The sequence below is a fragment of the Podarcis erhardii genome (assembly GCF_964252035.2).
Source record: "Podarcis erhardii genome assembly, chromosome: 10".
Taxonomy (NCBI): Eukaryota; Metazoa; Chordata; class Lepidosauria; order Squamata; family Lacertidae; genus Podarcis; species Podarcis erhardii.
The window spans coordinates 71532519-71559431 of NC_138500.1; the positions used below are offsets into that span (position 1 = coordinate 71532519).

Below are 26913 nucleotides of genomic sequence, written 5' to 3' on the forward strand. Positions count from 1 at the left end.
ATTCATTTGAAAATGCAGAATGGATCCCTGGCAAACGTTGTGAAGTCTGTATGGCATAACTTGATTTCAAAGATTATATCTTATTGCAGAGGGTCAATGAAAGCAAAACAAACACTCCTTATTTCAGAATAATACAACTTCTCAAAACTAAAGAAAAGAAGTACTTCAGCTGTACCATATAGTTGCCATTTTCATTGTCCAAAATATTGCATAGGAAGAAAGTTAACTGAGGTTTCTATGGCATATTGAAGCATGCTTTTGTGTTTAGAACTTCCCTGGTCCCAGTTTGATACTGAACAAGCATCAATACATCTTTATAATTTCCCCATTCTTTAAAATAAAAGTCTGCGTTTGGAAGGATGTAACCTATTGAGACTAAGTCAAAACTTGAAAACACTGTTTGAGGCAAATATTGTAGGAGTTTTGTGGTTGTTTAGTCGTTTAGTCGTGTCTGACTCTTTGTGACCCCATGGACTAGAGCACGCTAGACACTCCTGTCTTCCACTGTCTAAGTGAATAATAATGGGATCCACAGAAGCCTATGTTCACAAAATAAATGTGCTCAAAAAATATGTGCTACAAGACAATTTGCTGCCATAGGCTAATAAAGGGGTAGGCAACCTAAGATCCGGGGGCTGGATGTGGCCCAATCACCTTCTCAATCCGGCCCGCGGACAGTCCAGGAATCAGCGTGTTTTTACATGAGGAGAACATGTCCTTTTATTTAAAATGCATCTCTGGGTTATTTGTGGGGCATAGGAATTCGTTCACCCCCTCCCCCCCAAATAATAGTATGGCCCACCACATGGTCTGAGGAACGGTGGACCGGCCCACGGCTGAAAAAGGTTGCTGACCCCTGGACTAATACATCTATCACTCTGAGATCTGGCTGAACATGGATGAAACAACTGAAGATACTGATTATCTCAGTTAGTGGTATGGTACTGTTTTGTTTGATCATAACCAAGTGAAATGTCTCCACATGGTAGTTTGAATTTGTATCTTTGTCTATTCAGTGAAACAGTGGGTGGTATTTTGCTAACAAATCCGATCAATGGATAGATTTCCATTTGCACAACTGGACTTCTCCTCTCTCCTTCTTTGCGCACCCCTGAAATGATGTGCAGGCAGAGATCCTTGTGCTGATGGAATGATTGCCTTAGGGTCAACTCAGCATGCCGGTGCTTCTCTCATTTTATGTGAAGTCTCTTTATATTTGTTTAGCTATACAGAAGCAGAAGGAGTACACTGTGCACTGAGTACACAGGTCACTGCGGAGGTCCCTGCTGTAGTGTGGCAGATCCAACACCCCTTGTGTGTCCCCTCTCAAAAATAGAGCATTAGGGGCAGAACAGGGCTGGCCATAGATCTGCTAGATCTTGAAGTAGTCCAACTCCCCAAAAGGAAGCCCACTTGGTTTCTTCAGCTGCACCAACCTGGAGCTATCACAGCTAAAATAAAATGTCCAAGACAAACAGTCCAAGCACCTCCACCTTCTGCCATGGCTGCTGTGAAGTGAGAGCAGTTTTGCATGTGGTAGTTGATCTGCCTCTCTGTCTTGATGAACCCTACCAGAGTTTAGGATCACTTTGTTAGCCATTCTCTGTGTTGGGACTTTCTTTTCTGTTTAGCTGGATACGAAGATGGAACAAGAGTGCATTTATTTCTACCCTCTAATTTGTGTTTGTGTGCATGGATCTAAACAAGCAGAATGAGTACAATAGTTATTTTTGTCCCCTTGTTTGGATTTCTTTTTATAGAAATAAAATCTAGAGTGGACTCCACTATTCTCTCCACCTTTTTGGATCAGTTTGTATTTGTTTAGATTTCAAAAGTTAACAAAAGTACACAGCTTAGTTATTTCCTAGCCTTGTTTAGATTTCTACTTCTATTTACTTGGACATGAAGAAGAAACAAGACTCTATTCAGTTATTCTGACATCTTGTAGGAACTTTCATTTGTGTATGTTTGGATAAAAGGAAGTCTTATATTATTTGCCTTTTACTCTTTGTTATTTGGATTTAATCTGAATAATCTGAATTATTAAAATGATTTAGATGTCTGACATGATTACTATTCCTTGAATGGATTGTTATTTTTTACCAGTTAAACATATGATTTATTAGAGTTGTTAATTCTTTTATATAATATTGAAGGATTATTTTACTTTGGGCTGTATACAAACAGAATAGCTCAAATCTGTTAACTGCAATATTTGATTAAATTTACACTGACATAAGGGTAATAAAAGTTAAGGAAATATTTCCTAAGCAGACATATCTGATTGACTCCTTGCTATCTCATTTCTCCAGCATATGGCTGAATATCTAAAGTGGGCTAAGACAGTAAAATATGTTCAAAAAATGGGAAGAAAACACCCAAGAGGAATGATGCTAAGGATCAGGGAAGGGGAAGGAAGGGGTCACGGTAGGGAGGTGTGGGTGAATTGAGAATCTTGACTGGTGTTATTTTAAAACCAAAACATTTGAAAGAAATGAGAAAAAAAAAGAATTTAAGACTTAGAAAACAATTCAGAAGACTCAGAAACAAGATAAATCACAAAGCATCACAGATAGCAAATAACAACGAGGGAAGGTTGTAGGATCAAAATTAAGGGTTTATTTTTCAAAACAGAGGTAAGCTAATAGATGGAAAATTAAACATTATAAGGGACAAAATTCACTCACTGAAGCCAAATTGGGTAAATCTTGAACACCTAAGTGAAACACATATTCACTATCAGGAAGAGACAGTTATGCTGGTAAAAAATAAAAATAAAAAGGATGTAGGATGTATGTATAAATTAGAATTAAACAGAGTAGGGGCAAAACTAGAAATAATCCAGAATGTAATAAGAAGACATAATTTAAGAATTCATGGGATTCCTAAGACAGTAGAAGGAAATAATTTGGTAGAGTTACTTACTTAAATTTTAGAATGGGCGGAATGAAAAGGCTGAATACACACAAAAGCCCTTGAGCTCACAGATGGGCTTTTGATTCAGTGGAAACCTCCCCACTAAAAGGAGATGAAGGCAGTTGGTCCCCCCCCCCAATTCACCCTCTACCAACATCCCCAATGCCTCCTGAAAATCATCTCCAGATATTTAGGAGACCCTCCAGCACAGACTGTAAGGTGGCACAGGGAGGCTAGAAGAGAAAAAGGAATCAGTAAAAATCTCCTCCCCTTGTCTTCTGTTAGCTACAGATGTGTCCAGGGGATCAGAAGCATTTTTACAAGAGTATCAATTGCATTTCTTTATTTAAACAGCCCTGCAGTGGCAGGGATAAAATCAGCCTTCTGGATAGGTGCTGGCATTGTTAAAAACTAAATAAACCCAGAGACATGTTAGTTACCTTTATTACATTAATTTTGCTTTATTACCTTTATTCTCTTCCTCTGTCAGAGGAAAGCTTCCTCCGTCGGAAGAAGGGAACCTTTGGATCCGACCCATTAGATTAAGATCTGTATGGGGAGAGGAAATTGACGACTGAGGGCCATGACATTATAGTTCTCAATTACATTTATCCAGAGATTGGGATTTCCAATTTTTAACTAACAAACCTAGGTTCTAATTTGAATATTCAATTTCAGTTAAAAATATCTATCATATGGGGAATAATGGAAACATTTTCAGGAGACTCAACAAGTGCTTAGACCTATGCAGATCAATCCTATGTAGGTCTGTTTAGAGGTAACCCCCCACTGAGTTCAATGTAACTTCCAGGCAATAATGCATAGGATCAGCCATAAAGGACTTAAAATATACACCTACAAAGATAACAATTATTTTGATTTTCCTTTAACAACTCTGTCCAACAGCAATGACATTTACTCTTAAAGATCAGGAGGATAATAGGTAGTTGTATTTTATCAGTTCTCTTTCTCTTCTTATAGCGTATGAATAATAACCACAAATTCCTTGAAGATATTTTCAGTTAATGTCAAAGGACCAAACTTTCCAAATAAAAGAACTAATTCATGACTATCTAAAACAGAAAAACCAATGTTATGTATTCAAGCCACATATAAAAAAGAGAGACAGATACCTGGAACAAATAAGAGTTGGCAGAGTTTATGTTGCATATAATGGAACTAAAAAAAAATCTCTACAAGGGTCACCAAGCATTTTTGGACCAGTGGGGAAATTTTGAGTAAGTGCTAAAAGTGCCAGTCACAAAATGGCTTCAAAAGGAGCAAGGCACAACATGAAATGGCTGTCATGGGCCTCATTGTTGCTTCCTCACCCACCTGGACATGCTTGCTGTGGGAAATCACATATGTCCTGCAAGTCCTAATTGTGGAAATGACACAGTATTAATTGCCACAACACTCCCGATGTTGTTACTGTTTAATAACAGAGAGCATTCCCCAGTCCCCTGCTATATGCTTTCCAACATCTGTATGATGCCACTGGGAGCTATCAGTCAGGAGCTTCAGGTGCAGTGTAATGGTCTGGGAGGGCCAATACCCTAAATCTGAATGGATGGAGTGGTTGGTTCTCTGGTCAAGGAATTATGAACTTAACCTGTTCTGGTGGGGTAGCATACCCCTGCTGTCTAAGGGTCCTCCTTGATGCCAAATGTCACTCAAAACACAGGGTACATTGGTGGTGAGGGGTGCCTATGCCCAGTTTTGTCTGTTTTTCCAGGTATGGCCATTCCTGGAATGCAAGGGTGGCCTCAGTCATATCAATGAAAATGTGGACATAGCTGGCCATGCAAGAAGTGGCTTAATTGTTGAGTAGATCAGCCAGAGGAGAACACACTACTCCAATTCTGAGAACACTGAAGACCCCCTCCTTGGCTATTTTTAGGCAGAATTGGTTTGGGCCAGGCATGTCCAAAGTTAGTTTTGGGGGCCTAATCTGGCCCTCTGGTCAATTTAATCCGGCCCCTGTGGCAGTTTAATTCCTGTGGCAAAATCCCCCGAAAAAGCTCTATATCCTAAAAAAAAAAAAGCTCAACAACTTTGGAATAATCCCTCCCTCAGCAACTTTTGAGTAAAATCCTTTAAAAAAAGCCCAACAACTCCAATCCAAACTCAACAACTTCAATCCTAAAGAAAGGTCAACAACTCAACAACTTTGGCCGGCCCTCACTCATGTTCACTTCATCAAATCTGGCCCTCTTTGAAAAAAGTTTGGGCAGCCCTGGTCTAGGCCTTTGGAAGGGGACAGGTACATTTCAGTACTGTATTTCTTTGCATCTTTTCCTTTAATCATTCTATATAGTTTTATCAGGTGTTATGTGACTAGTTCCTCTGGACACCCTTCAGGGTGGAAGGGTGAGATATAAATTTTAAGAAATAAATATTATTTGTCCCTTGCGCCTATAAAGAAAGCAAACTCATTTAGTATTCAAACACTCCCACCCCCAACACCTTTCTCATGTACAGCTCCCATCCCTACCAGGGTAATGTGGTGAATCAGGGTAGGGGAGCAGTGCAGTCACCTGGTTGAATCTGGCCATAATTCCCTTACGCTCCAGTCCTGGAGGCAGGGCATAGCTAGCTGCTCCAGAACCCGGAGTGGCGGGACAGGGCGAGCCGCTCACGGGGGCAGGGCAGCGATTTGCGCATGGGGGCACCGTGGCGAGCTGCCCTTGGCAGACGCAAGCTCCATGCTGCTGTTTGGGCAGTGCAGGGCCCCAAGCCATCACATCACTCCTAGGAGAAACACGTGGCTTGGGCGCGCTGCAGGCCAGGCCCCGCGTTAAGTGCCACCCTCTGCGGTGTGCCATTTTGTCCCCCCCCCTCAGGGATGATACCCAGGGAGGCCTGCACCCCCCACAGCCCTTCCTATGCCCCTGCCTGGAGGGCATTCCTATGTAGTAGAAGGTGATATACATCACAGTGCTGAAAAGGATACATTGCATTAACAGGTTTTTCCTAGAGTACTCACGGTAGCTAGTACAGTGGTACCTCGGGTTACATACACTTCAGGTTACATACGCTTCAGGTTACAGACTCTGCTAACCCAGAAATAGTACCTTGGGTTAAGAACTTTGCTTCAGGATGAGAACAGAAATCGTGCTCTGACGGCGCGGCAGCAGCGGGAGTGGTGCTTCAGGTTAAGAACAGTTTCAGGTTAAAAACGGACCTCCGGAACAAATTACGTACTTAACCCGAGGTAAAGGTAAAGGTAAAGGGACCCCTGACCATTAGGTCCAGTCGTGTCCGACTCTGGGGTTGCGCGCTCATCTCGCTTTATTGGCTGAGGGAGCCGACGTACAGCTTCCGGGTCATGTGGCCAGCAGAACTAAGCCACTTCTGGTGAACCAGAGCAGCGCACGGAAACACCGTTTACCTTCCCGCCTATTTATCTACTTGCACTTTGACATGCTTTCAAACTGCTAGGTTGGCAGGAGCAGGGACCGAGCAACGGGAGCTCACCCCATCACGGGGATTCGAACCGCCAACCTTCTGATCGGCAAGCCCTAGGCTCTGTGGTTTAACCCACAGCGCCACCCGCGTCCCTAACCCAAGGTACCACTGTACTATAGATAGCAGTTGTTATTCACTTCCATTTTGGATACTATCCCAGCTTGCTTAATGGTAATGAAGGAAAAGAGGTGGATTTTTCAGGACCCTGGACAGCGCCCGCGAAGCCTGAAACTTTTGTGAACCAGAGGTCTGCTGGCAGCTGAGCCTTTTTATGCTTCTTTTGCCTGACTGTACTTCTCAGGCTCTGGCCCTTGCTGAGGAATCCAGTGGTCAGGATGATGGGAGTTGTAATTCAACAACAGCTGGAGACCCAAGTTTGAGAAACATTGCAATAGAGGCTTGGTGACCCAGGGGCAAATGCTACTTTTCAACTGACCATAGAGTTAGCAAGGAGAAGTTCACAAATCTTTACTTAACCAATATTTCATGTTTCTGTGGATCCCAATCTTTATAATAGATATGCCAGCAGAAATAGAGTGAATATTAAATGACTGCACTGATAATCAAATGCTGATTATCCTAGAATGTATTGTATTGTAGAAACTTGGTTCATTATCTAGCTAGAACATCTTTTGTTTTCTCCCTTGACAATAGGCAGAATATTCCAATTAAAGAATAAAGAGTCCCTGGCTAGAACACTAGCTATTCTGTAGTTGCATCAAAAGCAGGGTACACTATAATCTGCCTTAAAGTTCATAACCCAAGCTAAAATTTGCAATTGAACAGAATCCTTGCAAACACACAGAAACAACATTAAAACTCAATGCATTACAAAAGGAAAGTACTAGCGTGGGTGTGCTATGCTTTTGCTATGCATTTATCACATAGTCCATAGAGAGCTTAATAAAGAACCTCATACAAAGAAGCCAACTAGACCTGTAGCATGACTGAAGAGTAACAGTGGATAATCAAGTAGTAGCACTTCTGAGCATTCAAATGCCTTTACGAAGGCATCCATTTCAGAGGTAAATTTTCCATTTTATTGCCTGTGGATCTACATTTTCATCTCAAGTGGCCAATTAAGAATTCAGGGATACAGACAAAAAAGTTTTGCAAAATAATAAATAACAGTACTATCAATGCTAGTAACATCAATTATACAGCAATTTTAAAAAGAATGAACATAAAGTGAAAATGAAGTTTTTACTCTCTTTGCTTTTATTACACATCACAGTATAAAATAGTCTAAGCGAAAATTATGTTACACTCTCTTATATTAATCAATTTAGAGCACATATGTGGTCTAGTTTTGTTCTCACAATACACTGGAATGACTTATGGTTTACTTTTGGTAAACAAAGTCACCAAAATGTTGGTGTAGTGAAAGCAGAGCACCAGGGTATATTTTGGCTTTTCTTTTGGTGACTTTGATGACTTCATAAGCCAGAAACCAAGCTACTGCTGACAATTTCAAATGACCATGTATTTGCCATGTATGAATTTGCAGAATTTGGTATCTGTTTGACTTTTTTTTTAACGTGCATATTAAAAAAACCTGCTTTCTTTGACATGGCGGACAACAGCAGTTGCTGTCTGGTGTGGCCACAGTGGAGAGGGCTTGGTTTTGTCATGGCTAGCAGGGGGTCACTTCCTCCTCCACTGGCCATGCTGCCTGCCGGGACTCCCTTGTGGGCTTTCTATCCACCGTGCTAAGCAGTTGGTCCCTTACCTCTCTCGCCCTGATCTCGCCACTGTGATCCATATGACGGTCACCTCCAGGCTTGATTATTGTAACTTACTCTACATGGGGCTGCCCTCTAAACTGACCCAGAAACTCCAGTGGGTGCAGAATGCTGCGGTGAGACTCCTTATGGGGTCTTCACCATGGGATCACATTCATCCAGTGCTATACTAGCTGCACTGGCTCCCGGTGGAGTACAGGATCAGGTTTAAGGTCTGGTTTTAACCTTTAAAACCCTATACAGCCTAGGACCCTCGTACCTACGGGACCGACTCTCCTGGTATGCCCCATGGAGGACCTTACAGTCTGCAAATAATAACACCTTGGAAATCCCAGGCCTCAGATATTAGCCTGGCCTTGATCAGGGCCAGGGGCTTTTTGGCCTGGTGGAATGCTCTGCCACAAGAGATCAGGGCCCTGTGGGATTTGACATCTTTCCACAGGGCCTGCAAGACGGAGTTGTTCCACCAGGCCTTTGGTCAGGGCTCAGCCTGACTCCCCTTTTCTTTTGTATAAGAACTAATATGAAAGAGGCCTCCCAGCATTCTCACAGGCCCATATAAGATCAGCGTAATCAGTTGGGCTGATGAGCACTTACTATTCCCAATCCTAACCCTGTGAAAGCCATCTAATTAGACTTTAATTTGATTTTGACCTGTTTTTAGGAGGTAATTTAATTAATGTTTGATTTTATACTCATGTTATATATCTGATCTTAGCCACCCTGAGCCCGACTTTGGCCGGGGAGGGTGGGATATAAATAAAAGTTGTTTTTTATTATTATTATCATTATTCAGAAAATTGTGAGCAAGCAGGGGGCACAGTTTGGGAGTAGACCACAGAGAATACTTCTTCCCTCTGGTCTGCTCCCTGGCTATAAAAGTCAGCTGTGCTCAAGCTCCAATCTCAGTTCTCTTTGGATTCCCCTCCATCACTCCCTTCCTCCTCTTTTCATATGCTTATATAGGCAGACCTGTATATGAGCCCTTGTTATGGAGTTCTTTGGACACTGTATTTAGGGCCAGGAAGAATTTGCCTGCAGACTAACTGGGCCTGTCTGAAGTGACAGTGACTTGCAGTTCCCTCATAGGCCCAGTGAAGCAAAGCTGAAGGGCTCCTGCCTCCTCTGGGAGGGCCATTGATTCTTCTGTTTCTGACCTATCCTGGGTGATTTTCTTTTATGCATCTGTGATGGACAGCTGAGCCAGACCAGAGTCTGGTGATGCAGTGACTTGGAATTCCACCAGAGGGTGGAGTCTCTCTCTGATTGGCCACCAAGACAGGGGTGGTGGAGCAGCACTTGGCGGGGGGGGGGGCGGTTATAAAAGGAGCAGTTTCTGAGAGAGAGTTCAGAGAGGGAGATGGATGAAGAAAGAGAAGGAGAGTTGGTTCTGATCTGTGTGTCACATCCACTATGAGGAAAATGTCTACAGTTAGACAAAGGAGTCTCTGAGCTTAGATTGGAATACAGTGTTTAGTATCTTGGGAGAGTATTGAGACAGGAGTTAACTGGAGGACTGAGTTTGAGCAAGGAGAAGCTGTGTGGATACAGTCTACTTGTGTCTCATTTCAGTCAGGAGAGCAGAGATCTTCTAAAAGAGAAGACTCCCAAACCAGTTAAGGGATGGTGTGCTGAATCCCTTGGTCTGTTATACTTTTCAAAAGACTTCACATGTCTTGATATATTGATATATGGTTGGGAAACAGACAGAAAATGCCACCTTGCTTGAGAACCAAAGTCTTAAGGCATAATACCTATGCAACAACTAAGTTAAGGAACTGAAGTGAAATAGCTGGAAATAAGCTGAACATTTACTGTCCTGTCTAGACACCTGTAACATCTAACTCAAAATAAGTAACTGAAGGTTAAAAGAAGCCAAGCATTTACTACCTCGTTTAGAAACCTGTAACATTCACTAGATTTAGTAAAATTATTAATAAGTTAACTGTTTTCTGAAATAACATCATCTCTTGACACATGCTTTGTTTTATCAATTTTTATTTGTTCAACTTCTACCTGAGTCTCTAAGTGTCAAAGTTTTACCTCATGCAAAAACCCACCTCATTTTGGTGGTAGTGGTTATAGCATGTATGCATAGGTGGGATCCACAATTGGTAGCCAGATCTTTTGCATTTGGGTGAGAGTGGTGGGATCCACTACTACATTATGTCTCAACAGTTGCACCCACTTCTTGCTGTCTACTGCATTGCCAAAGCCCATCACTGAAGATCACCCACATGGAATGTAATCTAGACTGAACTTGACTGCCGCTACGGTTCCTCCATTTGAGCCATGGCAGTTGGTTAGAGTATGATGCTGATAACACCAAGCTTGCGGATTTGATTCCCCATATGGGATGGCTGCATATTCCTGCAGTGCAGGGGGTTGGACTCCAGGAGTCAGCAAACTTTTTCAGCAGGGGGCCGGTCCACTGTCCCTCAGACCTTGCGGGGGGCTGGACTATATGGGGGGGAGGGATGAACGAATTCTTATGCCCCACAAATAACCCAGAGATGCATTTTAAATAAAAGGACACATTCTACTCATGTAAAAACATGCTGATTCCTGGACCATCCATGGGCCGGATTTAGAAGGTAATTGGGCCAGATCTGGCCCCCGGGCCATAGTTTGCCTACCCATGGACTAGACGATCCTCAGGATACCTTCCAACTCTATAATTCTATGATCACTTCCAGGTCATCCTGCAGGTTGGCAGCACCCAGAGATGATGGTGTATTTCAGTGGCTGTAGCCAAGCTGGTTTGGCTCTTCTGTAATATAGGGCCACACAGGTGCTTCGTATAGCAACCACTACAGAGAGTGTTAACATAATTAAGGTTTGCAGGATTTGTTTCCATGTTTCCTCTGATAATGCCTTGTCACACTGCTTTTTAATTAATTACTTCAAGGTCACCCTATTTATTTAAAAGGTAAATAATATTTAATGAGTTTTCTGCTAGTGGCAAGGCTTAATTGAAGGCTGTTAAAAGAATAGAGCACTTAATAGGAACAACCTAACCTTCTCCTACATGCCTTGGGTACCAACACATACTTGCAAAGGGTAGTGCAGGGAAGGAGCTTAAAGCCAGTATCTTCAATGGAACCTGCAAAGATGATAATTTGAAGAGAAATATCACATTCATTGAATGTAGGGATATCGCGGAGTGGGGAGTGGGGTCCGGAGGGAGCACACTTCCCCACCAGCAGGCAGCCACGGTCTGCCGGCCACGCATGACCTTGGGGTGCAGGGGCAACCTCCCCCCCAGACAAGCCACAGCTGTCTGTACATCGTTCCACCTCTGCCTGACCTTTCGTGATCTCAGCAGTTTGCGGTGTCCTGTCTGTAACCCTTTTCCATGAGACTTTTGTCTCCTACGTCATACACTGTGCAAGGGGAAAATGACGCTGTGGAAACAGGTGCCAAAATAACTTTGTACCACCCCACGATTTTGGGACGGAAGATGTGTAAAGGTCACAGCCCAAAAATGTATTTGCCTGGCTTGCATATTTGTCTCAATAAAAGGAGGCTCCACAGGAATGGTGGTAGCTCGCTCGTTCGCTTCAGACCACCTGTGCGCAGCTCACATCATGATCAACACCTGTCTTGGGCCTTCACTTCAATTGAACATTCAGAAAAGGCTGCAATGTACTAAATTTGGGCTTGGAAATTACTGATCTGAACAAGGTCAGATGAATTTATTTAATAATGTATCCAGCACTCCCTGTGCTCAGAAAGGACTTGCAGCAGTAAGAACAGTAGCCTACACATGAGGAAGAGTTAACAAACACCAAGCTCTGCCTGCAATGGAAACCTCAGCTTCTGAGATGTAAGCAAGACTTGGTTTTTGAAATACTGACAGCCATGTTTTCATTAAAATGATAATGCAAAGGAAAAAAGCTAGTCTTTGAAAGCATATTTCTTCAAATGAGTGAAGCTTTCCTGTAAAAGACTAGAGCACCAAATGCAGCATTAAAAGGTTTGACTAATTAGTGCATGGTTCCAAAAGTGGGCAAAACTGAAGATGCAGGAGACACATCTGCTGATCCAGAAGGGAGAGACCTATAGAGACATTTATCTCTAGGCAGAAAATGGCGAACTAGTCTAAAGACTGGCTACTTCGGAAGTGGGCAAAGCATTCCACAAGCAGTCTTCTATAAGACTCAACTTTCTATAAGATTATGAAAAGGTTGGGGAAAACATGGTTGGTGTGTCATGAAGTAGTGCCTACATGTTTTCCCAAAATGGATATGGAATATTCAGGGCCTCCTTCTCAGCATCACTACCACAGACTGCAAGAAACACCTAAATTCTGCCACACACTGCCTTAACCTTGAGCCCTATGTTTTCCATTTACTGATAGCGTTCACCTCTCTCTCCAGCTAAACCAGACCAGAGAAGGCCTCTGTGGCAAAGGTGTTGGTTCTGTGGTCTACCAGTTCCCAAAGGAAATGTGAACTAGCAACAGGGAACTCGGCAACCACAGAGACTAATGATCAGAGTGGTTGTAAAAAAAGATGTAGTGCTGGTGACAAGCACCTCTGAAACTGGCACAAGGAGCCCACACAGTCTCTCCAAAATACTGAGCTCTATAATATTGTGTGTTTTTATGTAAGCATTAGTGGTTGGCGGACTGAGGCTGCTCTGCTTACTTGACCTCCTAGCATGGGAGTCACCGTGGAATACCAGGAGGGAGAGAGAGATGAGTAAGGTGGCAGCAAATGAACCAGTAGTGCCAATCTAGCACTCCCAACCAGTGCATCTGCATTGTGCCAACCTTGCTGACACCTCACCTCTGCTACTCTAACTCCCAGTAATCTGCAGTGACTCTGTTACCAGGCCAGGTAAGCGGCAGAGCCCCACCCCAACAGCCACTACAGTACGTAATTATGTATTAATTAATGTCAATTACACAGCACAATTACATCATACTGAAACTAGGTGCCTGCAAAGTGCAAATTTCCAAATGGCTTACAGAAGTGAGCCAAGCTTCACCTAAATGAAATGGCAAAAACCTCAAAGCCATTAGCTAGTCTGATTTATGGGGGAAAATAGCTTGCTTGTAAATACTGCAATTGGTGAGCGGGAATTAGAGGCGGTGCTAAACTTTTCAAAATGAACTTTAGTTTTCCCTCCTGCTGTTTCACTGGATCTACCTATGTGGAGTACCATATTTTTCGCTCCATAAGACACACTTTTCCCCTCCTAAAAAGTAAGGGAAAATGTGTGTGCGTCTTATGGAGCGAATGCAGGGGGGAGGCAGGCAGGAAAAGCCCCTAAGAGCCGCACACAAGCTCGCTGTCTTGGCTTCTTTGCTCTTTGGGGCTGGGGGGGGGGGAGAAATATATTTTTTTTCTTGATTTCCCCCTCTAAAAACTAGGTGCGCCTTATGGTCCGGTGCGCCTTATGGAACGAAAAATACAGTATTTTTTTATTGTGAGACTTTTAAGGAACATGGAACCCAGATATGTGATTTACATCTACTAGTGGCTATCCTAAATTACTGGGATTTGGTAAGTGAATAAATAATGATTATATCCCAGAGGAAGAGTGAAAGTGCATCCAAGGGCTTTGGTCGAACTCTATCTAGACCACTTACCCTTTCTCTCTGGAGCATGGAATGTTTGGAAGCTATCTGGCTTGTTCAAAATAAGCATGAATTACCCCACTGGACACAGCACTGTGAAATATGTCTATTCTCTACTCTACTTCCTAAAGCTTACATGATGCTCTGATATATGGCCTTCTCACCAAAGGACTGGGAATGAGATTCAGTTTCTTAGTTCTATTATGTGCTACCATAATATTCTTCCTTGTTCCTAGAAAGAATAAAAACTTGAAGAATAACGCTGTCTCATCCCCTAAATTAGAGCCATCTTGATGTGCCGTGAGCAGAATCAAATTAATTTGTCATTCTTTGGAAAATCAGTGAAATATATTCTCTTTTCAAATTCTCATACGTCTGCTGTGTATTATATGTTTTCTGTAGCATATTACAGAATAGGCAGAGTCTTTGGGAACTCTTAATAAGTGCAAAAGTCTAGCAAATTCGGTTTAGGGGTAACCTATGATATTAATTAGCTCTCAGTTGTACTTTTAATCCCCTAAAAAAAAGGGTGAGCAGCTCATTTTTGTTATACTCTTACCTTGTTTTATTTTACACTTCTTTATGTACTTATGCTTTAAAATATGTTTTAGAAAGAAAGGTGTATAACCAAACTATTTATGTAATTATATATTATGTTTGACCATTTCAGAGCATCCATGCAAAACACAGACACACATGAGAGATCAAGTTACACAAAACTTTGGAAAAGCAGAGCAAAATGCTTTTTCTGCAGTGTTTCCGAAACTTAGAGCACATTGCTGTGCCATTTTGTCAAACAGACCAGGACAGTGTTCATGCACAAATGTAGCCTCAGTGTTTTTTTAATGTGAACCAGATTATTAGATAGAGATCTTGTGAGACAGTACAATTTCTCAAAAAATCGCTGGTAATCTATATGTTATTTGTTCACAGTGTCTTGAGAGAGGGAAACACACACACTTTCCTTTACTCAATGAATGCCCTTCATTTATAAGGAAGGGAAGAGCCATAGCTTGGTGGTACAACACACATGATTTGCATTCAAATGGTCAGTGGCATTTCCAGGCAAGTCTGTGCCTGAAACCCTTGACAGCCACTATGTGAGAATAGAAAGACAATACTGAGTTAGATGGACCAGTGGTCTAACTAGATATAAGGCAAGCTTCCTATGCCCTTATAACTACATTTCCATGGGGGAATGACACTCTGCGAAAGCATATGCATTCTTTCCATTCTTTCCATTCTTGGCATGTGTTGGCGGTCAGCCATGGCCAGGATGTGCTCAGGTGCCATGTGCATTGGCGAAGCCTGTGATAAGTGCTCCATATGAGCTTTCTGTACATCCTAGAGCTTGTCCCTAAATCCATTCTCCAGTACTGGTGTAGTACAAACAAATAATCTTCTTTTTGGGAAATTATTTTCTAATACAAGCATTCCAGTGCCCACGAAGATTAATAAATAGTACACCCATCACCTTTCAGTTATTTGTTTGAAAGTTCTGATTCATTATTTAATTTCCATTTTATCAAGAATATTCTGTGCCAACCAAAATTGGAAAATGTTGTTGTGATGATATTGTGTTTATGTTGGCAGTCAGCACGTTCAAAATGGCAAAAAGTGATAATATTTGCTTGCTATTTTTGTCTTAAGCTTTAAAAAGATTGATTCTGTTCGCAAACAGAAGGGAGAGTACATTCTATTTTTCTTCCACTTCAAAAATAATGGGGGATATATTTAGCTCTTACCAAACAAACATTATTTTAATCCTATTCATATAAGCCTTTCACAGTGTTTATGGACTCAGAAGTATTCTGTATCTTGTCGTGTTTCATATTTTTGAGGGGGGGAAAGAATTTTCATTTGAGATTGGCTGTCCTTGTACAATTGTGATTAAATGCTTTTTTAAAAAAGGCTTGAACCTTAAAGAAAAGGGGTCTCCGACTTTAGCACGGATGTGGAAGAAGACAAAGAGGACCTCAGCACAAAAAAAGGACCACTCCCAGATATTAGATGCCACAAAGACCTAGGTGAGTGGTGCAAGACTCTTTGCTATTTAAAGCTGACAATCCCTGAATCCTAGATCAAGAGCATATAAAAAAGCTCAAGAAAAAATCTTAAGACTGAAACTCCAAGCAAATTATTCAATTATTAGTCCTCGATACAATCCACTGAACAAGAGGTGCACCTAAGTTACGTTGACATCAAAGTATATCCCTTCCCTCTTTTTTTAGAAAAAAAATATTTACGACAATCATTATATGGAAAAGTCGGAGTAATGAAATAGCAACAACAACCACACATTCAGGATTACTCATTTATAGAATTTCCAAAACACAACACATCCAGATAAAACACAACCCACTTAATTACCCCTGTAAAATGGGTGAGACACAGAGAAGTGGAGAAAAAAAGATTGTTCTTAGATCATTCCTAGTATATCATGGACCATGATATACTAGATAAAGAAGGCTGATCACTGAAGAATTGATGCTTTTGAATTATGGTGCTGGAGGAGACTCTTGAGAGTCCCATGGACTGCAAGAAGATCAAACCTATCCATTCTGAAGGAAATCAGCCCTTAGTGCTTACTGGAAAGACAGATCCTGAAGCTGAGGCTCCAATACTTTGGCCACCTCATGAGAAGAGAAGACTCCCTGGAAAAGACCCTGATGTTGGGAAAGACGGAGGGCACAAGGAGAAGGGGACAACAGAGGACGAGATGGTTGGACAGTGTTCTCGAAGCTACCAGCATGAGTTTGACCAAACTGCGGGAGGCAGTGGAAGACAGAAGTGCCTGACGTGCTCTGATCCATGGGGTCACGAAGAGTCGGACATGACTAAACGACTAAACAACAACAGTATATCATACATCTTCATCACATCCTGTATTGTTTTCTGGTATTTTTCCAATACCAGAAAAACAAATTCCACTTCTGTATGAGTTGATTTTTTTGTTGTCCGCCCTCCCTGGCTCTTATAATATTAGTAAGTTTGACCTTGTAAGCGAAATCCCAAATCCTTAGGAGCCCATATTCAATAGATGGTGGATTAGCGTCTCCCAATTTATAACTAATAGACAATTGAGCAGCTGTCAATAAGTGTATGATTATTCTCTATCATCCGGATGAATGAGCCCTTTCACATTTCATTTACTATTTGAGCCCAGAAATGACCGATTTTTGGACATGCCCAGAATATGTGGCTCAAATTATTGCAACCCAGAACACCTCTCTTGCACTTGTCTGTCATGTTATTGCATATTTGACTTGGACATTACGTTCAAGTAGAAGTCTGCAGTAGGTTGAAGATGGATAAGGATTTAACTGTGCCCAAGGTCTTTCTATGCTTATGAAAGGTGCTTTGCACCCACTTTTGGACAATTTCCCACTCCTCCAGGAGACCCCTGGCCTCCATCTCATATTGTTGTCAAGGGTTCCCTGATTCTAAGAAGAGGCTTGGGCGGGTCACAGGGGAATGAAGAAGAAAAGTCAGTGGGACATTTCCTTCTACAAGGCTTCCTTCTGCTTCCACTAGCTCTGGATGCAACCCTATGTTGCAAGCTGTTTCAGGGCTTCATATGTAAACAGGAAAGTGAATGTAAACACGTTTACATAAATAACAATGTATGTGAGGAAACTGAATGAGTCGACACCAGCAATTGTGATGCTAAACTTAGCTATATCCCGAAGTAAATCTAAAACCCTTTTTTGGGATGATGGTTTTTATGATATAAAATGTACATTGGTCCTGTTGTTTCTTTTAATTTTAATGGCAGGGTTTACAAGTTATTTTCTAGCTTTTTCTCATCACATATATTATCATAAAAATGAAAATTGTACTGAAACGATGTCTAAGTGCTCTATATTGCTGTGAAAATGTTATTAATGCAGTTTGGCCTTTTGCATTGATTTTGTGTCATTAATATAATACATTTTAAAGAGCATTGCACATCAAACTGTTTCTTTTCATTGGGCAGTTATATATCTTAACAGATAATAATACATAATCCTACAAAAAGAGCTAAATGCCACTAGAGCATTCTTGAGTAGAAAAAGGTTGTAGCTAGCTTCAATATCCATTTGATCATTTTTTTCATAGTGAAACATTAAACTACTTACCAGGAAAAAGGCTTACGGCACCTTAAAAAACTAACAATTTTTTGTGTAGCTCAATCTTTCAAAAAGTGAAATCTACTCTAATGACATAGTTGCTGTTCCATGAAAGCATTCCCCATGATAAAAACATAATGAACTGCAATTGCAAAAGCAAGTGGGGTGGTTAGTTGTGCTGGTGCTGCTTACTGAGAGGTAGAGGGGAAAGTGAGAATTCAGCACAGTGCACGTGCACCAGCAGGAATGCTAGACTGGCTCTGCTGGTGTCTTTACACCACACCAGCCTTGCTGCCGCCTCCTCCTTCCATCTACCTCCTGATAAGCCACAATGACATGACTAACCAGAGGCCAGGCTGGTAGTGACCTACGTTATTTAGAAAATACTGAGGTTTGCCAGTAAAACCAGTTAGTAGAAAAAATAAACCAATTCCTGATAACTCTTTGGTTGGAAACAGCAGCAGCAGCAACAACAACATATTGTAAGCCACTCTGGGCGGCTTACAACATATCGAAAAACATAAACAAATAAAGATAATGGCAAGCATACATCAACGGTGAAATAATATTTGTACCTGTTTCTATTTTTAAGAGAACAAATGTATTAGCATCACGAGTGATGTTGGAGAGACAAAAAAACCGTTGTTATCCTTGTGGTGGAACAAAGGATGGAAGGGGGATGAATCCTGGTACTGTTGCAGGAGCTTGATTATGTCTTTTTCTGCTGTGTGCAGATTCAGAGTGACAGAAACTGGAAACCTGCATTATTTAATTATGTTAACAAAGAATGGAATGGTAGTTATTGCCATTTGGACCATCTTTCTGGAGCATTTAAATGGCATTGCCATATGGCAGTTCTGGTAAGTTGTCAGACACGGAAGAAACCCCAGCTGCTTATAAATACATCAAGAGGAAGGGATATTCATATTTGCTTGGATATATGTAGAGAAAGTGGAATGAAGTGTAAACTTCTCAGGCGAAATGCTTGATATATTAGATGTAGACTTTTCTGTTGCCACCTACAGGAATTCTAATGAGATCACATAAATTTCATTGCCGAGGACTTTTAATCGGCTTTATTTTCAGAAGAGGGTGCATACTTTCCTTAGGAGATTAAAACGAAATAGGTGCAGAATGGAATGTATTGCTAAATCTGGAATTCAAGCGTGTTTTGAGCTAGAATAAGCTCTCTTTGGGGGAAGAGATGAAAATGTAGTTCAAAAGGTTCTGAGACTTAAGTCCTTTTTCTGAAGATATACAACCATACCTAGAGGAGAGTAGAAGAAAGTCATTCCACCATACAAAGTTTTGGTAGAGAGTGGACTAGCTTTGTTTCTCTGTGTCAAATCACTGGTGTGGCCTACAGAAACTGGAATGGACTCAGCAATCATTCTATCGATTTCTCCCCAAACTGCAGGTGCTTCAGCACCAATTTCCCCTTATGCTTATTGGGTCTTAGTCTTTCACCACTCTGCTTGTTTCCTGCAAGTATAGACATTTGTTCTTCCTGCAAAACATTTCTGTAGCTGAGGCAGGCTCCCCTGACATCTTGGCACCCCAGGGCACTTTCCCAGTTTCCCTCTGTGGTTAGGACAGTCTCATGACAATGTTGCTGAAATAATGATACTGGTAGTGTGCAAGGCAAAAGACAGTGGAGGGAAGGCCAAAAATTGGAATGGGGAACCCCTTCACCCCTGACCCATGTGGCCAGACATACCCTCAACCTGGTCTTTGCCCCAGAGAATATTGGTAACTGTTGATGTGGTGGGGTCTGGATTGAATACAGCTACTCCACTCTGGAAGGCAGATCCTCCAAGTGCTCTTATTTTTAAGGGATGTCCCTGATTTAGAGAAGCTGTCCCAGTTCTGATTTGATCCCAAAATATCCTGCTTTTCCTTAGGATGCCCCTATTTTCATCAAAGAAATGTTAGAGGGTATGACAAGGCATGGAGATGGTCTGCCCAGAGGGATTTATGCAATCTGATGGATTCCTGATCAATCGTTCTTGCCACTCACACAGAATTCAGTTGAGAGTCAAATGTGGCCCTCTGGCCACAGATTCCCCACCCAGCTTTAGAATAAAGAAATAATGAACTTCCACAAATTTTACTCTAATAAAATCAATTCTTCTTTTCTTTTTTACTAATGGGTATCCACAGAGGCTACTCCACAGGTTTTCTAATTTTGTTCATGATGTTCTCTAATTTTTCCACAGAGACAAAATCCAGTACCTATTTGACAGACAACTGCTGCACCCAGCTGGCTCTCTCTCCAGCAGTTGCTTTGATTCCGCATCACATGATCTTCCTCATTACTTCAGATAAAATATTCAAAAACTCCCAGATGCCGAGTCCCACAGTTCACTAAGCTCCTGCCTGAATTTGACAAAAATGTGAGCCTTTCACATCACAAAACAAACGTGAGTTTGTGAATACCGTACATTCCCAATTAGCCAGAAGAAATCATGTACTGGCTCATGGGTCACTGAGTTGTATTTAAAGAGATTAGCATCCTTGGTTTGGGTGCCCTGTCAAGGCAAAGTTCTGCTATTTTGTTTTACCACAAAGGTTTGTAAGTTTCTTAAGAATTACCGGCCAAAACATCTAAGCAACATTTTAAAAGGCAGTTCTCTCACAGTGTAAGAAGCCAATAGGTGTTCCATTTGGATTTGAAACAGAGCTCTTATACATCACCAAATACCAACATGTAAAGTGTTCAAGAAGGGTTGCTAAAGTGTGTGTGTGTCTGTAAATACTGGTTTTAAAAGGTGTCAGTTGTGTCCCAGTTTACTTGAGGTGCACTGAGAAGGCTAATACTTCAGAACTGCTTTGCACATTAAGGAAAAAAGAGTTTCTCTTTGTCCGTGTGCCTCTGAGGTAAATGCTTAAATTCATGTCTGAAAACATGTGGTTTCTGACAACAGCAAGGAGGCAGCTATCATTTTGACTGTTTGCATCAGGTGTTTGATAACAATCTATAGGATCAGGCCTGAGATTTTTAAAACAGGCCTTAAGTGTTTTTAACAGAAAAGAACTAGAAAAAAGGTGTGCTACATTTCTGCTGAGAAAACCCCTGCCTAAACTGTATTCAGATTTCCACTGTGGGTATAGTTGGGTCCTACTGTATTTCATTGTATTTTTCTGAAAACCTAATAAAAATATTTTTTTTAAAAAAATGTTTCATTGAGGTCAGTAAGCTTCTTTGGCTCAGATTTTTATATATTGGCATTGCAGAGTAATATTTTTTGCTGTTAATTATTTTCAGGTTGTAGTAAGTACAACCTCCAGAATAACTCTTATGAAGATGAGGAACAAGCAGAATGCCACTAATGGCCTGAGCTGTTTCTTTCCCCTTGATTTGACTAGGGTTTTGTGTTTGTGTGTGGCAGTTATAGGCATTGATATATTTTACTGCAGCTTCCTTATACTCCTGAGATTCACTTGCTAGGGCAAACTAGAAGCGGGGCTCCCTGCCTTCTCTCCTTGATATTTATTCTAGTGCTCAGGTTGATTGAACGACAAGGCAAAATACTTAGCCTGGGCAGGCACTTCATTTATTCTCTCCAGGCCATCAGTTGATACAGGGGCAAAAATACCAGGAAAAATCTTTCCGCACTTACATCTACTACACTCAAAGTGCTAATGTGTTGTACCGCTACAAATGTCAAATACGTGATATCTAATCAAGGCCAGGCTGGCTTATGTATAGGAAAAAGGTGGAATACACATAAATCTGATAATAAAAGCAGATAAAAATACATTGGGGGGAAATTCCGTTTTCCTGGACAGTCTGTCAAGGACCTCAAAGCAGCTGTCCTAAAACAGAGCATCTCTAGGAAAGAGCTGGATCATTAAGTGTCAAAAACTTATCCAAACGTGTAAATGAAGATTGAAACAGAGACCAGAGGCTCCATCATGATCCAGTAGCATATCTTAAGGCTCTTCCAGTCAGCATAGGAGAAAAACCCCGGGTCTCAGTTTCAACCCTCATTTACACATTTAGATTACTCCATGTTAAATCTGTGAAATTTTGTAGGGGGTATGTCCTATAAAATGCTGCCCTGTTGATGACAGAGTTATCTGTGAAGGGAAAATGGTGGGAATTGTTGTGTTTGTTTGCATCTACTGAACATCTACGGGAGTTTAGGAAGCCACCCTGCTTCTATTGACCTTTTATGCCGAAAAAAGTGTAAGTGAAAGACATGAACTGAGCAGATGAAGCTTTTCCTTGTTCACTACGTATGTCCATACAAAAGGGGTTTCAGGCTGTGCTTAAAGACGGCAACCATAGGACTCAGAGAAAATGGAGTGGAATGGTGAGCGTTAAATGCCACATATTGATTTGAATCAAGTACAACATTCTTCATTTGCAGGATTGTAGGAGCCTATCTGGCATGAGGCCGAGATGGTAAAATACAAGGCAACAACCATGTTGATAAGAAGAAGGAAGTGTGGTCATGGACAGGCTGGAGCTCCGACACGAGATTGGAAAGATAAAGTGAGATGGATCATGGTGAGACACGGCAGGGCAGGTTCGAGGAAAAGGAAAGGTGAGGTGAAGTATGTACAATGCAATGCACGTGAGGCAGAGCTGGTGTTGCTACTCAGTGCAGCTGGTTGCTCAGACTGAGAGGCTAGGTTAGATGTTTTATTGAGCATGATGCCTCTTCACTAGGTTGATTGGCTGGCCATTTGTGATTGGCTGGCCACAGAATATAAGGTGCCAAAGACCAGTTGCTGGTTTGAGATCCCTCTCAGATAGGCATAAATTTAGAGTTATTCCAAATGGCCAGTGTCCCCTCCCAGGCACCTCAATATAAGGGCTTAGTAACTACTATGGATGTGGCAAATTTTGTCAATAGAACTTTTCTCTGCATGCCTGCCAATTGACAATAGTCTTGCCAAGCAACTTATTTGGGCACTCATTCCAAAGCGAAAAATACAGAGAGAAGCCCACACATGCACAATATTGTTCTACCTCTGATCCCTGGAGAACAGAATCATTCAGTTTTTTTCTCTCATGAATAACACAACACTACTTCCTGGCCTTTATATGTCTTGGCAAAAGAAATGCTAAACAAAAGGAATATATATTGGTTTCCCTTTTCATCATAGAAATTAAGAAGCCCATTGGTCCCTTGCAACATCTAGCAAAGTGAAAACCAAGTGAATACGAACCTAGCGTCCATCTCCTGGGCCAAAGAAGGAAAACAAAATAACCAAGGCTGTTATTTCTTCTTACAATGCATTTTGTGTGTTTAGTGTTGGTGTTCCATTATCTGATGATAAAATCCATAGCTACTGTGCCGGTTAGGATGGCTGCACATGTCTATTTCATAATCACAAAACTGAGTATTAAACAAACTCTCTATACAGTATACTTCTAACTGTGCATTACAATCTTTAGTCAATTGTTGTCCCAATAGCAATATATTTATGCTCAGACATACAAAGGCATACGGAAACATACAAAAAACAAAATGTTGTCTGGCATAAATTCACAAAGCCCACCAACGACCCTTCAGGTTTTTTGGTTTAATTTTCAGCGAAAAGCATCTTTTTATTGCACTATGAAGCATGCCACTCCAATTCCACTAGTGAGTAAGGTTCAAAGAGCTTTTGCGAAATATTCCTAGAAGAGATGGAGTAATAAAAATTAAGATTGGCTTGGACACAACGTCAAGAACAGGATCATAAAAGTCTTCTATGTTAAACCTCTCATGTACTGTGGCATTTAGAAGGCATGTTTTGGAGCAGGGGTCAGCAAGGTTCATCTTGCCTGGGCTGGATCGGCCCCGCAGAGATCCCTCCATGGGCCGGATCATGTTCGCGTGTGAGTGCTTGTGATTTTCAGCATCTGCACATGTGCAGACATGATTTTTGGCCCTGCGGAAGCGAGTCGTCGCACTGCGCTGGTTTAGCACAGCGCACGAGTGGGTATCTTGGTTCAGGGGCTGGTCAAACGACCTCTGTGGGCTGCTTCCGGCCCATGGGCCTTAGGTTGCTGACCCATTTTGGAGGATGAAAAATAAACAGAATTGAATTAGGGTTCACTTACTTTGTGTTCTACTCAAGATTAGGAAAATAATTTGTCAGGGATTCAAAACTATGTGCGGCCTGAGGTATATTGCCATTTAGTCTTCATACCGTCACACCAAATTCCATTGTACATTAATGAACATAGAAGTGTGCTCATGTGAAGAATATGGGGCTCCTGAAGCTTCACAGTGATGTACCCCAACATGCAACCTGCTGTAAATGACAGGCAGTCTGGGGAGAATGTCATCAAGGCGGAGCAATGCCATCCAGAGAAGTTGCTTATGTTTAGCATGGAAGAATTAATGTACAAGGAGCCACTGTTTTTATAGAAAGCTGATGTGGGGGGGGGGGAACCTCTGCCCACGAAATGCACTTTGTCTCGCCTATGCCTCCACCCTCAATTCCTCCGCTGTGCAAACTGTTTGGGCAGACAATCTATACATCTCCAAAGTGGCATGGGAGAAATGACAGAGAAGGGAGGCGGCAACCACCTCATTCAGGATAATGTAGAAACAAAGCGAATGATAACAATAGCAAAAAATGAAACTACCTGGCATATTCTATGACTTAGGCATGTTTGGTCCCTAAATCCATGTTTTGAATGAAATCATTTGGCTTTCATTGTTTTCCACTCGGTTTAATATTTATCAAGAAAGCAAATTAAAAAACAAAAACCCTTACTCTTTATTTCAAGGTCATCTTATTTTCTCATTAATCTTGTGAATATACTGTTCTCCCCGCCCCCCGCCCCTGCACAAACAGGTTAAAATAGTTTAAGAGGATGAACACCCCTTAAAGAAAGAACTTTCTGGTGGTAAGAGCTGTTCAGCAGTGGAATGGACTCCTTCAGAAGCTAATGGACTCTCCTTCATTGGAGATTTTTAAGCAGAGGCTGGATGGCCAACTGCCATGGGCGATCTAGTGGAGCTTTCTGCATTGCAAGGGGGTGGAATAGATGACCCTTGGGGTCCCGTTATCCCTAAGCATTAGCCATTCTCTCTGAGGGTACTGGGACACCTAGAGGACACCAGTTGGGAGAAGGGCAAAAAGGGCACAGAAAAGGAATGTTTGGGTCCAGTGTGGAGCATGGTTTCTCCATAAATCTGCTCCACCATCTTCCCACATTTATTTGTGAATCTCTTAAACTCTGCACAAAAGTACAGTTCTAAACAGGTATGATTAGATTTTCTCTCAAAATATGCATTTTAAAATGTATTTTGCTATATTCTTGAGGTGAAAATGATGTAGGGATATGCAGGAACTGCAAATGCCTGTGGATAGCCAAGTACCAATTTTCACAGATCTCAGGTCTCGGTCGCACAGGCCATCACTTTAAGAAGGACCTTGTTGGACCAGATATATGTTGGAACTGGCTGAAATTGGGGTGGGTTTTCCCCAAATATTCTTAGAGTGGAAGTGAAATTCTCCAACAGTTTCACTCCAAAAACTCTCTTCTGATAAATTTTGTTTTGTTGGATGAAACTGTAGAAGGATGAAGAGAAGAAGACTGGAAGGACTAAAGACCAACCCCACTTGCTCCCTTCAACAATTTTAGAATAATAACATTAAACAATGCTAAAACCAGATCGTCAGATGCACTCAAAATTCAGAAAAGGTGAAACTGGGGTGGCCATTTCACCGAATATTCTCCAGGAAATGGCTGAACAGTTCTGAAGCTCCAAAAACATTTCTCTCAAAAATCTATCAGAAAATTGCTTTCTGGGGGGGAAATGGGCCCAAGTTTACTTTCTGTATCACCTTATTAGCAACGAGACGTGGTTATGGCAACACTCTCCAGAGGACCAGATGTTCCTTAGACTGGAGCATCTCATCGAATTTAAGAAGCACATATTAGCTGCTGTTTAAGGAGAACAGAAATTTGAGGGAATTCCAAAGAGAAAACCGAAAAAGAAAAAGAAAAAACAGGTTTGGAACACACAACTTATGATGAAAAGCTGCAAGAGCTCACTTTATTTAAATCAGGATGGAGTTACATTATTTTGTTTTAGGTTTTTTTTTAAAAAAATATGATAAAAATTAACATTTTCTACAGTATAGTTCACAACATCAATGTTAATCTGCCACCTCATGATGACTTTCTTTACATAAAATTACAGTGAAAATTCACCTTCAGAGAACATAAATGCTTGGGTGAGTGATGTGCGGTTTCAAATATCTAACAGGTTGTCATAAAGAAGACACAAAGCAAGTGTTAATTACAGCTCTCGAAGGCAGGTAAGAAACAACAGATACAAATGGAAGTCGAAAAGATAAGTTCTCCGGGGGAATCTGGATATGTCCTTCTCCTTAGTATTTAAACAGAAAATGGATTAGTACCTCTGGGGAATTTTTCCAGCCTGGGGGTTTTCAGGTTCTGACTGATTCTATAATTCTAAGGTTGTAGCCAGCTACTTTAAAGAAAGGACTGCTTCACACAAAATTCCTGATCCTGGTACCCTAAATATAATTATAGAGGATAGCTTAAAAAAAAATCTCAGCAGTTATTTTTAGCACTTAAAATGGCCTGACCAACCTAATTTGCATGCACATTGCTTGTACTGGAAAACCTGGGAAAATGGGTCGCTTATGAAGATAAACAGATCTGTATTATTTACTTGGTAACAGTCGTTAGTCCTGACAAATACACTAATCACCATGGTTTTACTAACACAGTCATATAGAGGACAATAGTTAAATAATTGTTCACTGTTGTACATGATTCCAAGGGGCTAAAAATATCCTTCTAACCGAAGAAACAACCGATCTGACATCCCTCCCCTCCTCTCCCTCTCCTTCCCGCTAAGTAAACGTTGGTTTATTTAAACTGCCCACTACTTAACTGGCACAGAACTGCCCCTTTGCAAAGCAAATCACATCGTAATATGCATACACCATCTCTGTCACAATAGCTTTCGGCACTGTGTGTTTTTACACATTTAAAAGCTTGGGATCTAAGCACACTCTGCAGATCCAGATAAGAGAAAAGGCAGCCCAAGAGTCAAACATGTTACAAATTACACCCCCCCCTTACACACACACTTGTTATTATCGATAT

General features: G+C 41.4%; 1 protein-coding gene across 19 annotated transcripts in view; it reads right to left on the reverse strand.

Moving 5' to 3' along the window:
• The window catches only part of MAGI2 (membrane associated guanylate kinase, WW and PDZ domain containing 2), a 618960-nt gene that overhangs the window by 188759 nt on the left and 403288 nt on the right, over positions 1–26913 (reverse strand). For 13 of the 19 annotated variants that reach the window (XM_081879061.1, XM_081879059.1, XM_081879060.1 and 10 more), the window contains one exon: positions 3385–3465. The exons of the other annotated variants lie outside the window; for them this stretch is intronic. In XM_081879061.1, coding sequence (XP_081735187.1) covers positions 3385–3465 — 81 coding nt within the window. The remainder of the gene's footprint in view (positions 1–3384; positions 3466–26913) is intronic. 19 annotated transcript variants of the gene reach the window in all.